This window comes from Narcine bancroftii, chromosome 4 (assembly GCF_036971445.1).
Source record: "Narcine bancroftii isolate sNarBan1 chromosome 4, sNarBan1.hap1, whole genome shotgun sequence".
NCBI classification, from domain to species: domain Eukaryota; kingdom Metazoa; phylum Chordata; class Chondrichthyes; order Torpediniformes; family Narcinidae; genus Narcine; species Narcine bancroftii.
The window spans coordinates 250,368,246-250,382,041 of NC_091472.1; the positions used below are offsets into that span (position 1 = coordinate 250,368,246).

The following is a 13,796-nucleotide window of genomic DNA, read 5'->3' on the forward strand; positions in this document are numbered from 1 at the left end:
AAAACACAGAAATGCTGGAGGCGCTCGGCCTTGAAATGTCCCTTTTACATATTTACGAGGCCTGCTGAGTTCCTCCAGCATTTCTTTCATTAATGTGTACGAGCTACATTCCCTCGACTCTCTCCATTTCATTTTAATGGAGAAATCGAGGCTAAAAGAGGAACGTGAATATATTTACGAATCTGGCGACGAAATTAGGAGGAATAATTTAACGAAGGCGGAACGTTTCGACGGCCTCTGCAGCGGGGAACAGGCAAACGGGAACACAGACGAGTCCTACCCTTGTGGAGGTCCGGCCAGACGAGATGCGATCGTCTCGCTGCGAAGCGGCCCAGGAAAGGCGTGCACTCGCTCGCTGGGTTCGGAAATCGAACCTTGACCCGGTCTGCGTTGCCATGACGATGCGTTGTCTCCGCGTTCGCGCTCTGAGTTCGGTGGCTGCCCGTGGGCTCCACGGCCACCCGTGGCGCGAGCCCAGCGTGGTTCTGGGCATAGAAACCAGCTGCGATGACACTGCCGCGGCGGTGGTGGCCGAGAGAGGGCGCGTCTTAGGAGAAGCCTTGCATTCTCAGAAAGAAACTCATCTGAAGTAGGTGAAAATACTTGCACCAGTTATGATTCCGGGGCTGACATTTGCAAAGTAAATTGTTTTAATTCTGACAATCTTGCTTCTCGTTTACTTGCATAGAAATTCAAGCACAACAGAGAATGCTGGAAACATTCAGCATGTTGAGAGATGGTCAACTTAAAAACTAAGGGTTTTTTTTTTGCCAGTTGCTGTACTGTATTTCCCTTGATACTTGTAAGCCAATGTTAAATTGTTTTGAAACAATAAAACACAATTCTGTAAAATAATTCCAGGAATAAGTAACCATTTCACTTGGCTTATTGCCTTTTGATAATCCCCTGTTATATATGTTATGCTCAACATAATGTGAAAATTAACATTATTGGGTTAATTTCTAAGTTAACTTCTAAGTTAACTTGGTTAACTTAGACGATTTATTACAAAATAAAATAGGTTTGTATGTGATTCACCTTGAGAAAACGTGGAAATTTTAGACCAATGTATGCAAATCTGAAAAGAATTTCTCATTATCAGAAGGAAAAAAAATTCACATCCTTCAACTGATAGATACATTTTGGATCACGAATTTCCTTCTGAATATTTCATAAGCAGAAGGTGTTTTGCAAAGCAGATTTTGGAAACTACGACAGGAAAGTCAATCGCATAAAGCAGGGTTACAAACCTGAAACATTGGCCTTCCTCCAGTGTTTTATTTTGCTCCCGCATCTTCAGTCACGTGACATTTGAATTGAAACGCACACATGCCACTTTTCTCTTTTATCAATACAGACCATCCCAGATTAACAAATGGATTTCACTTTTTACAGATGTCATTAAGTCGGATTTATCCAAAAGTCAGAAAATTTTCAAAAAAATCACCCATACCTTCATTTATTTATTGTAGTAAATAGCATCAGAAGTGTTAAAAGCCCGTTAAGAAAGAACAATGACTGAAAATGGAGCAAGAGAGGAAACTACTTCTCCATTCATGGACTTTTAAATTTAATAATGTGAGGAAAACTTTTATGTAGAAGTGTCCAGAAACTGGGCATTCATAACATGGGGATTTGCTTGTAATAGTTAAAGTGCCAGTGACATCCACATGGCGTGAAAAATCAAAGATTCCAACAAATGTCTTTACCTTTGTGTTTTAACTGAAAAAAGGAAGAATAAGTATTTGAGTATTTTATTAACTTATAAGTCAGAAATATATATATATATCAAACAAATATATATTTGTTTTGTTTCAGGACAGGTGGAATTATTCCACCTGTAGCTCAGAGGCTACACAGAGAGCACTTGGACAGAGTAGTGAAGGAAGCTATGGATAACAGTGGAGTCTCCCTTAATGAACTCACGGCAATAGCAACTACAATAAAACCAGGTCTTGCTCTAAGCCTACGTGTTGGCCTAGAGTACAGCTTAAAACTAATAGAACAATACGAGAAACCTTTTATTCCTATTCACCATATGGAAGCCCATGCACTGACCATTAGAATGCTGCAGGCGGTAGAATTTCCCTTTCTGGTCCTGTTGATCTCCGGTGGTCATAGTTTACTTGCTGTTGTCCGTGGAGTCGATGACTTTCTTCTTCTTGGACAGACATTGGATGAAGCCCCAGGAGACACATTGGACAAGGTATGTACTGAGGGAAAGCTTAAAATCAGCAATGAAAAATCAGCTGAATTTTAACAGTATTTATTCAAGTCACATCTAAAAATCCAAGGACCAGGAACAAAGTGTACATGTTAAGCCTCATCTTAATGTAATAATACTGAAAATATTTTGAATTATCCAGTGGATTAATTAATATTGTAAATCCCAAAATTCAAATAATGAATTTTTATTTAAAAATGCATTATCAGATCATTATAATTTGTACTTTAAAATTTTAAAAAAGGATATACTGTACATGAAATTGTAGGACTTATGAAAGCATATTAATTTATCATTAAAATTTTCAGTCTTGTTATCTTATATGTTTGTTACGTTTCTGCACTGGAAAAAGCTGAGATTATTAAAACTTTCAACACAATGAAAAAAAGTATTAAACCTGAAATTCAATTTTATTATCATCCGATTGCACAAGTACAATCTGACGAAGCTGCGTTCTCCAGTCCTCGGTGCAAAACACGCAGACACAGAACCAGACATAGCACACATACAGTTAAACAATACATATGCAGGACAAATTAAACATAAAATAAATAGATTTAGTTTAGTTAATATAAGAGTTTCGGATGGATAGTGCAAGCAAATGCTTTGGTTCTTCAGCATTCTCACTGCCCCTGAGAAGAAGCTGTTTCTCGGCCTGGCGAGGCTAGCTCTGGTATTCCTGTATCTCTTTCCCCAAGTCAGGCTTGATGTACAAACAATTACAACATCAGTCATATAATCAATTAACCAAAGACACTGTTTTACTTTTCATACACTTATTTTTTTACAGTAATGTCATAAGATGGTTATAATATGATGCTGCCATGAAACACCAAATTTCATGACTTGTTCATGACAAAAAATTCCGATTCTGAAACAATTGCAACTTCAGTCATTGCAAACACATCACCTCATGCATTTGTCTTAGATTTTATTATAGATAATAAGGGAATAGTTAATTAGTTATAAGTGGAATTAGATCCATTTTACTGATCTCTTAATAGCCAAATTTCGCTGTTTACGGCAGAGCATTAAAAAAGTTCTGCATGAACTGTGCAAAGTCTCAATGGTGAAGGAATGTTGTTTCAGGTTAGAGGGATGGCCATTTAGGGTTGAGGCAAGGAAGAATTTTTTTCTCCAAGAGTGTTTCAATAATGAAGATATTTAGCCTTTATGATGCCTTTATGCATCGAGTCCACGCTGCTGAAGATCCAGCTGCGCTGGGTGGGTCACGTCTCCAGAATGGAGGACCATCGCCTTCCCAAGATCGTGTTATATGGCGAGCTCTCCACTGGCCACCGTGACAGAGGTGCACCAAAGAAAAGGTACAAGGACTGCCTAAAGAAATCTCTTGGTGCCTGCCACATTGACCACCGCCAGTGGGCTGATATCGCCTCAAACCGTGCATCTTGGCGCCTCACAGTTTGGCGGGCAGCAACCTCCTTTGAAGAAGACCGCAGAGCCCACCTCACTGACAAAAGGCAAAGGAGGAAAAACCCAACACCCAACCCCAACCAACCAATTTTCCCCTGCAGCCGCTGCAACCGTGTCTGCCTGTCCCGGATCGGACTTGTCAGCCACAAACGAGCCTGCAGCTGACGTGGACTTTTACCCCCTCCATAAATCTTCGTCCGCGAAGCCAAGCCAAAGAAGATATTTAAAATATAAATAGCTTGGACAAACAGAACCAAGGATATGATGGAGGGTGAGGGTGGTTCGGCAGAAAGTGGTCGAGGTCAAAGGCAGATCAGCTATGATTTTATTGATTGGCAGAGCAGTGCTTGAGGTGGAGTAGGCTGAGGTAAAGCAAGCTTCGACAACAATTTCTCATTTCTTATGCAAACACACGCTTCCAGTTATCTAACCATCTCTTACTCATTACGCCTGGCATGCATAAGAATGTACATTTGAAAAAGTTTATATAATTTTTATCTGTGAGATACTGATGTCCTACCACAGGATTCAAAGCTGCAGAAGATTCCGTGCAAGCTTCAGTCAGAAGGAAAACACAAAACAAATGAATTAAAAAAAAATCAACTTTGTGTTTTGCTGAATCTGAGATCTTAGACTAAATTATCAAAGTATTTTTTGCAGGAAGTTCACATGCAGTTGTTCTTGGTTTATTCATTGATGAACTGATGTGTATTTGACTGCAGCCAAAAATATTGAGGAAATATGGGAGGAGTGAACTTGGATGTTGATTTGTAATTGAGTTTACTCAGTTTTTGGATGTTTTTGGAAACCAATATTTACCACTAAATATATGTTTCTAAGTGATAATTAGTCTTTTAATTGTTCAAGAGTAGTTTATATAAATAAATACTTTCAACCATTTTTAAATGTTTCTAAAGATCAGAGCTGTTTGGAAACAATTCTAAGGCTTTTTAACATAATAAGTGAAGGCAGTTTTTCTGATAATAGTGATTTTAAACCATTACACTCTTTGCAGGTGGCAAGGAGACTGTCGCTGAAAAATCACCCAGCTTGCTGTACAATGAGTGGTGGTGAAGCCATTGAATATTTGGCCAGAACGGGAAATCGATTGCATGTTGAAATAACACAGCCCATGAGCCGCCACCTGGACTGTGATTTTTCCTTTTCTGGTCTCCGCAATCAGGTCAATCAAATAATTATCAAAAAGGAAAAGGAAGAAGGTTTTTTGGTCTTTTATATTTTTACTTTATGTGGTTCAATTCTGATTCATTTTCGTACTCTCTATAAGTTGCATATATTTCTGTAAGCAGGTATCCAGAGTGGACAGTTGCTGTCATGTGTGAACGACATCGCTGCTACTGTACAACATACAGTTGCTGTTCACTTAGCAAGACGTACACATCGAGCCATTCTCTTCTGTAAGAAAGAAGACTTGTTACCTCAATCAAACCCAGCCTTGGTTAGTATCTCATGCCACACCTATGCACGATTTGGGCACAGTCTGTCAAGTCAAGTTTATTGTCATTTGATTGTACAAGGTCAACCTTTGAAATAGCGTTCTGCAGTCCTCAGTGCAAAGCATGCAGACACACAACCAGACATAGCTCACATACAGACAAACAATACAGATGCAGGACAAGTATTTTATCTATACAAATAAATATCATTTTTTTGCAAATGAGTGGTTAGTGTGAGCAGTTCCTTCAGCGTTCTCACTGCTGCCTGTGCTGGGCATCATGAGGTAAAATGGAAGTGCGTAAACAGAACAGTGACAGTAGAAGGAAAGTGCAGAGGAGAACACTTCCAACAGTAGTAGTTTAACATTTACAAAGAAGAAACTGCATAGGAAAGGGCCATTTGCCCCAGTAATCTGTGCACTTGTTTATGGTCCACACAAGTCTTCTCCCATATCAGCCAATTCTTATGTAGAGTTTCTATTCCTTTGAGTTATCATTCTTTATTATGACACCATTGGATAATGATGATGAACACAAGAACTTCTACATAACAAGGAGGGACAGTGAGATGCAGACTCATCTGGTCTGCTTTTGCATATCTGTTAGCAACAAGAGGAAAACAAAAGCTTCAGACGCTGGGATCTTGAGCAGAATTGCTGGAATAACTCAGCAGATCTGACAGCAGTCATGGGGAGAGATGGTCAGGCTGCAGATTGGGTTTAAACCCTATATCAGGACTAAGAAAAAATAAGTGAAATTTCATGCATAAAGTGGGGGGGGGAGGAGGGAGGAGGGAGGGAGGGAGGGAGGGAGGGAGGGCCCCGAGATGATAAAATATAGGACAGAGCATGTGAGAGATGGAGAAACAGGGAAGAGATAAACCATTAGGAAGGGACAGAGAGAAAAAAAGTTAGAGAAAAAAATAAGTACAGGAGGAGGTTTAAAAAAAAAAGATGGAAGTGAGAGTTGACCTAAAATTAGAATGTTCATGCTATTAGGTTTAAGGGTGTGCAGGAGGAAGATGTCTTCCTCAAGTTTACAATTGGCTTCACCCTGGAAATGGATGAGGCCAAGGATAGACATGTCTTTGTAGGAATGGTTGGGAGAGTTGAAATGTTTGGCTTCAGAAAACTCAAGTTTAATTGTTGGACAAAGTGGTTGCTCAATCTGTAATGGTCTCATCGATGTTGAGGAGGCCTCACTGGGTACAAAAAATATAGGTTGGGCAATGTGCACGTGAAGCTCTACCTCACCTGGAATCAGGTAGCAGGATAGCACTAACTTTAGTGTAATCTTATCCTCTCCACCCTGTTCTCTTTGCAAGGATCATTCCCACAGTAAGTGTCTCTACACCTCCACCTTGACCTCCATCAGGATTACAACAGTGCTTCCAGGTGAGACATAGCCTTACGTGCTCATCACCCAACCTAATTACTGCATCCAATGTACCCAGTGTGGCCCTCCTCTACATCAGTGGCCCTTTTCACACCCCAGTGTAGAATGAAGATTCCTGGGAAATGTTCCCAGATCACCCTCTCCTGTGGTGTGAAAAGGCAAATAGCCAAGTAGGAGAAGTCTTGTGACATCAGCGCTTGTTTGCTGCATCACATAGGTGATTAAAATTAAAAGATACATACCTTCTGACAACAGCGGGCCCCTTCAATACATCACGATGGCAGCATAATGTGGGATGAATGGCCATCTATGTTAACCATATTCCCTCATCTAGCTGGATTTCCCAGAGCAGATCCAGTTGTGTGAGGAATTATAGGCCATTCATCCCGCACTGTGCCGCCATTGCGACGCCGGGAAGCGGGGGAGGGAGTGGGTGGACGAGTAACCGACGGATGGGGCTGAACGTACTCTCACTCCTGTGAGTGCATAACCCATTATTGGTTGGGGCAGTCCCCACCCCCCTAAATTGCTGGGGAGGGCAAATTCCCGGGAATTTGGACTGCAGTGTGAAAGGCCCGGGAGGTCCTGAATTCCCGTAAATTTCACTGGGACAGCGTAAAGTCACTGCTCGCCTGCGGTGTGAAAACGGTTCACCAAACACTTATGTCCTGTTTGTGTATCTCAACTTGAGCTTCCTGTAGCCAACCATTTTAATTCCCCAACCCTTCCTACAGTGACATGTTGGACCACAGCATTGATATGGCCTCCTGTTTTCTCTGCTTTCTGAAAGCTAATGGCTGCATCTGCTAGACTAGAGGATCTAATTAAAGGTATAAGTAGACTTTTGTTAGCACAATCTATCAAGTGACATGCACACAGAAATTAAGTGGTCTCTTAAAGAGATGCAACAGATTTACATATTGATTTCTTGCACATTTTGTAGTCATTAATTTGCAGGGCATGTTGAAGAGATCTGGGAGAGTATCCAATGCAGCCTTCTGATAAGGGTTATTAAGGAAACAGGATTACATTTTTATTCATTGACAATTTCCGACAGTTAACATTTTATGTTTCTATTTCTGTAATATTTATTCATGTTTATTCCTTGCATCATCTCAGGTGGTTTCAGGTGGAGTGGCCAGTAATGAATATATCATAAAAGTTCTGCAGATTGTAACTGACGCAAATGGGATCTCACTGAAGTGTCCTCCTCCAAAGCTCTGCACAGACAATGGCATCATGATTGCATGGTGAGAGGAGCATAAGCCAGGATGTTATTATTGTTTGATTCTTTTGAAGAATATTTGAGTCAAAAAAGCACATACTTGGAATCTTCCAGATTCTTGGTCACAAATGTGTGACAAATTGTCATCTTCAATATTCCAAGAAGCGGTTGAAATTCATCTGGACAACTTTGACTTTGTTTTCTATTGGATTGTGGTCCAAATTTCGAAGTAATGATTCTAAAACACTGTAAATAATTTATTTCCCCTTTAGCAGTGTACTTTCAGCACCTCCTTCAGCTAGTTTTTAGCACTGCTTTAGATCAGCAATAATTTCTAGTACCCCTCCATATAATATGTTACAGAGTCCACTACAAGTAGTAGAAACAGGACACTGAATTGCATAAGAAAAATTGAGACATTAGGTAGTTTTTGAATGCAACAAGAGCACTCCAGAGGCTGAATGCACAGCTGTTGCATGGTTTAACATTAATCACTTAATTCCTTCCCTCACTATTTGATTGAATCTCAAGGTGTAAGATTATTCTTTAGCTCTTGAACATGTATTTTCTTTATGCAATATATATATATACATATACAGTTACATAAATTTCAGCATTTTTAATTAGGAAATTTGTTGATGTAATAGAAAACAATGTCAGATTTTCAACTTGGCATAAGATAGGTACAGAAAAGGAAGGCCATTTGGCACACCTTGGTCATTTATTCTGAAAGATCCTGCTGTGTGCTCACTGTTTCAGTTGATGCCAAGATTTACTCCTTCACTACTTCTCCATATCCTCCCTCCCATCTGAGTAAAAATGATTCATTCATGAGTGAAAGATCAGTTGCCTAGTTCAGTTCTAAAGTTAATACTAATTTGAATTGTATTATCTTATTGCATATTCAACTTTTGACGTGAATTTAGACCCTGAGCCTATTACTAACTCGAATACTTCTTCAAGATCTCCGTATTTTATATTGTGATTGGAACCAAACTCTATAAGATTATTGTAGTTGCTCTTAGCGATGCTTCCTAGCTTGAGTGTCTTCTTTCATGGTACCGTGCCCTCCAGTACTGAGTACAAAATTCAACATGTGATAGAGCAAGATTACAGTTTAAACATGGTGGTCTGACTTTTCTCTAATGCATTGCCTGCATTTGATCAGTTTTATTCCACATCAGTTACCTTGTCCCATGGGAAGGTGTAAATGAAAAATAGATCAATATAATCTTTTTATACTTTTTTTCTGTTTTCATGAGACATACTCTGCTGCTACTTTTAATTTAATATTCACTTCTTATAAGCTGCCCATTTTCTGATATATAGATTTTGATAATGCCTCTTTCCCTATCCGTCTGCCTTCTTTTCTCCAGCTCCCCACCCCCTCCAATCAAAGAGCTACTTCCTCCCTCTGTCATCTTAGCTTTTTTTTTCTTCTGCCCTCCCACCTATGACCTCTTACTTGTTGGGATAGGTTCCCCCGTGCTACTTCTTCCCTCCTCTTCTCTTGAACCCCATCTTTTTATTCAGACACGTACCTGCTTTTTGCTCATAGCTTAACAAAGGTCTCAGGCCCTAAACATTGGTTACCCTTTGCTTTCTATAAGTCCTGCATGATCTGAGTTTCTCCAGAACAATCATGTCTGCAGACTTTCCTGTTTGATAATATTTGTTTTTTATCAAATGATGTACAACCATTAAAATGATATACACATGTACGTTTCTGTTTTTTAGGAATGGCATTGAGAGACTTAGAGCAGGAATTGGTGTTCTGAATAAACCAAAAACAATTCGATATGAGCCTAAGTGAGTAACAATTTTTTAGTTTCTGTTCAAAATCAGTGTGAGTGCAATTTTTTTGATTTTCTGCCATGCTATTTAAGAATGATGTTCAAAACTGAGGGAAAGGTACATTTGAATATTGTGGCCATTTTTGAGAATGCACTGTTCATATTAATTTACTCTCATTTGTTTTATTTTGTAGAGCCCCTCTTGGAATTAATTTATCAGAGCAAGTCAGGAAAGCAGCACTGAAAGTCCCTCATCTAAAACTGAATAGATGATGAATAGGGCTTCACTGGGTAGTTGGCCATTTTCAGAATCAACAACTTAAGAACTGCAATAACCCTGAATTTTAATTTAAATAAATACCTGTATCTTGCCCAGCGCGCGCCTGGAGCAGCGATTATGTTGTCACAATGCACGAAGTGACTGAGCACATGTTGCCCTTAAAAGAGCGGGTGCTGAATTTGAATAAAAACAGTCATTAACAACTTTCAATGTGGTGGCTGAGTCTTTCTTGGCTGTGTCCAGCACTACATTGGTGACCCCGTTGAGCCCAGATGCCTCTCTGGTCTTAAGAACATGGATCTGGCAGACATCAACACTGTTGCCATCAAACCTCCCCCCTTTTGGACCCATTGCTCGCGTACGTGGTTCGGGCAGGTGGAGGTGCAGTTTCAACTGAGGAACACTTCAGCAGACGCCACGATGTTCTACCACATCATGAGCGCACTGGACAAAGAAATGGCAGCCAGGGTGGATGATCTAATACACAACCCACCAGCCAAGGGTAAATATCCTGCCCTCAAGAACCTGGTCCTTGGAACTTTCGGGCTCTCCCCTCAGCAGCGTGCCTCCAGGCTCCTGCATCTCGACGGGCTTGGGGCCCTCACACCATTGGCCCTAATGGACGAGATGCTGGCGCTAGCGGAGGATCACAAACCTTCCCTATTCCGTTAGATCTTCCTCGAGCAGAGTACATCTACAGGGAACACTGCCGTCGGTGGGCAGCAGCAATCATTAAAGACCTTCACCACCCAGCACATGCTCTGTCCTCTTTGCTGCCATCAGGAAAGAGGTCTAGGTGCCACAAGACTCACACCACTAGGTTCAGGAACAGCTGCTACCCCTCCACCATCAGACTCCTCAATGACAAACTCAATCAGAGATTCATTTAAGGACTTACTTGGGCTGGGAAGCGCAAGATTGCAAGTGCCGACAAATGTGTGATTACCAGGGGAAACGACCCGGCCAGCCACCATTGATGGCTGTACAGGAGCGGAGCTGAGCGTCCTGCCCCCCACCACCCTTGAGACATGCATCCGATCTTGTGGTCCCAACCTGCGGGCAGACAACGGTTCCGCCATCAAGACCTTCAGTATCCGCAGGGTGCAGATCCAGATCGGGAAAAAGAAATTCAGCTGGAAGTTCGTGTTAGCCTCACTGGGTACTATGTTGTTAGGAGCCGACTTCCTGAGGGCACACGGACTGTTGGTCGACATGAAGGGCAAGAGGCTGGTCAACGCTTGCACCTTCCATTCGGTGCACCTGGATGCCACAAACACCTGCAGGCCCAAGATCACCGCCATCGCCACTTCCAGGGATGAGTATTCAAACATACTCCATCGGTTCCCCACCATCCTTCAACCATGATTCAGTACCATCTTACCCCAGCATGGAGTATACCACCATATCTCCATGCAGGGCCCCCCACTGCACACCAAGCCCAGATGACTTCCGCCCGAGAAGGTGCAGCTGGCAAAGAAGGAGTTTTCCCAGCTGCAGGCATTGGGGATCATCCGTCGCTTGGATAGTGCCTGAGCTTCCCCTCTCCACATGGTCCCCAAATCCAACAGGGACTGGAGATCCTATGGTGATTACCAGCATTTGAACGATGCGACCACACCGGACAGATACCCGGTTCCACACATTCAAGACTTCTCAGCCAATCTCCACTGTGCGCAAGTCTTCTCCAAGGTCGATCTGATGCGGGGGTATCATCAGATCCCGGTCCACCCCGAGGATATCAGCAAGACAGTGATCATCACCCCCTTTGGCCTCTGAATTACTGTGTATGTCTTTTGGCCTCAAAAATGCGGCTCAGACTTTCCAGCGCCTCATGGACGCAGTGGGTAGGGACTTGGACTTTGTGTTTATCTACCTGGACGATATCCTTATCGCCAGCCACAACCGCGAAGAGCACAAGCCCTACCTCCGTACCCTGGTTGCTCATCTGGTGGAGTTTGGCCTCACGGTCAATGTGGCCAAGTGCCAGTTCTGCAAGCAGATACTGCAGTTCCTGGGGCACACCATCTCGGCAGCAGATGCTGCCCTGGCGCCAGAGAAGGTCGCGGCCATCCAGTGGTTCCCCAAGCCAATCACCCTCAAGGGCCTGCAGGAGTTCGTGGGGATGGTGAATTTTTATCATCAGTTCATCCCTGGCCCTCCCCGCGCCATTCGACCACTATTCACGTTGATCGCCAATAAGGAGAAAATCTTGACCTGGTCGGAGGCCCTCGCCAGTGTAACTCTATTGGTGCACCCACGCCCGGTGGCACACACAGCACTCTTGGTGGATGCCTCAGCCATGGCAGTAGGGGGCGTACTCAAGCAATGGCTCAACGGACAGTGGCACCCGCTGGCTGCCTTTAGTAAACAGCTGTGCCCGCCGGAGCTCAAAAACAGTGCTTTTGACCGGGAGCTCCTGGCGCTGTACCTGGCCATCCGGCACATTTGATTCTTTCTGGAGGGCAGGCCCTTCATGGTGTTCATGGACCACAAGCCCCTCACACAGGCACTCACGATGGCCAAAGATCCGTGGTCGGCTTGCAGCAACGCCACCTCTCCCACGTGTCGGAGTTCACCACCGACATCCGGCACAGGGCAGGCAAAGACTGTCATGGCAGATGCGCTCTATCATCTGGTGATCAACCCTCTTGCCCCTGGCCTTGACTACACACAGTTGGCACAGGCCAAGAACTGGACACAGAGACGCAGGCTCTCCGGATCGCCATCTCTGGCCTCGAGCTCCAGGACTTTTAGCTGCCCAACAGCCCGGACACGCTGCTTTGCGACGTCTCCACCAGCTCACTGTGCCCGGTAGTCCCACCGCAGTGGAGGTCGAGGGTTTTCAGCTTAGTCCATGACCTAGCCCACCCCTCGATGAAGACTTTGGTGCGAATAGTGGTAGAGCGGTTTGTTTGGCACGGGCTCAAAAAGGAGGTGGCCATTATGACGAGGAACTGCACTAGGTGCCAGGCCTCCAAGGTCCACCGGCATACGCAGACCCCAATCCAGCAATTTGACCTGGCGGTGTGGAGATTTCAGCACATCCATGTTGACGTTGTAGGCCCCCTGCCGGAGTCCAGAGAAGTGCACTATCTTCTCACAATAGTCAATCAGACCATGAGATGGCTGGAGGCCGTCCCCATCAAAGAGGTTTCTGCAGAGACGAGCTCCAGGAACCTAGTTAGTCATTGGAACGCTAAGTTTGGAGTCCTGGCACACATTATCAGTGATGAGCGCCAAGTTCACTTCCGCGATCTGGGCTCAGCTGGCGAACCTCCTTGGGGTTAAACTCCACCACACCACATCCTACCACCCGCAAGCAAATGGTTTAGTGGAGAAGTTTCATTGTCATATGAAATCCACCCTCATGGCTCACTTCACCGGTCAGAGAACTGCCCTGGGTCCTCCTCGGCATCAGAACAGCACCTAAGGAGGACCTACAGGTGTCTTCTGTGGAACTGGTCTACGGCGTGCCGCTCTTGCTGTCCGGTGAGTTCTTTGGCCTAGAGCTCAACATCTCGTCCGAGCACACAAACCTTTTGGCAGATCTCCGTAAGAAACTATCCTCACTAGCCCCCTGCCTCCTTCGCATCATGGCATCCGGCCGACACATCGTCCCAAAGAGCTGGACTCGACGGAATTCGTATTTGTTGCCTAAGGTCCATACAAGGTCCTCCAGCGGTCCAGCAGGACTTTCTCTTTGGACATCGGGGGTAAAGATAAACTTTTCACTGTGGACCGTTTGAAGGCAGCGCACTTAGACCTATCACGGCCGGTGTAGACGGCCATGCCTAAACGCCGGGGCTGCCTGCCGAACCTCGTGGTTGTGTGGCGGCGCAATATTTCATGGCAAACTGGCCCTGCGTGTAATGCCACGTGGTGGGGCAGCCATGGGAAGATGGCGCTGTCATGGTTTTCTCCCTGCCTCAAGTCTCCTGCCCAGCGCGCGCCTGGAGCAGCGATTATGATGTCACAATGCACGAGGTGA

General features: G+C 43.9%; 2 protein-coding genes across 4 annotated transcripts in view; one reads left to right on the forward strand and one right to left on the reverse strand.

The window, feature by feature from the left end:
* LOC138761844 (PMS1 protein homolog 1-like) overlaps positions 1-516 on the reverse strand; it is a 105,620-nt gene extending 105,104 nt beyond the window's left edge. For both annotated transcript variants that reach the window (XM_069934701.1, XM_069934700.1), the window contains exon 1: positions 281-516. The gene's annotated coding sequence lies outside the window, so the exon portion shown is untranslated. The remainder of the gene's footprint in view (positions 1-280) is intronic.
* On the forward strand, positions 213-10,018 carry LOC138761845 (tRNA N6-adenosine threonylcarbamoyltransferase, mitochondrial-like). 2 transcript variants are annotated; one of them, XM_069934712.1, is made up of 7 exons: positions 213-589; positions 1,819-2,206; positions 4,674-4,878; positions 4,966-5,117; positions 7,630-7,760; positions 9,473-9,544; positions 9,723-10,018. In XM_069934712.1, the coding sequence occupies exons 1-7, from the start codon at positions 306-308 to the stop codon at positions 9,799-9,801; spliced, it is 1,311 nt and encodes a 436-aa protein (XP_069790813.1). In that variant the 5' UTR covers positions 213-305; the 3' UTR covers positions 9,802-10,018. The 2 variants fall into 2 exon arrangements, with proteins under 2 accessions (XP_069790813.1, XP_069790814.1); XM_069934713.1 differs by having other exon boundaries at positions 4,969-5,117.
* Positions 10,019-13,796: the final 3,778 nt, after the last annotated feature.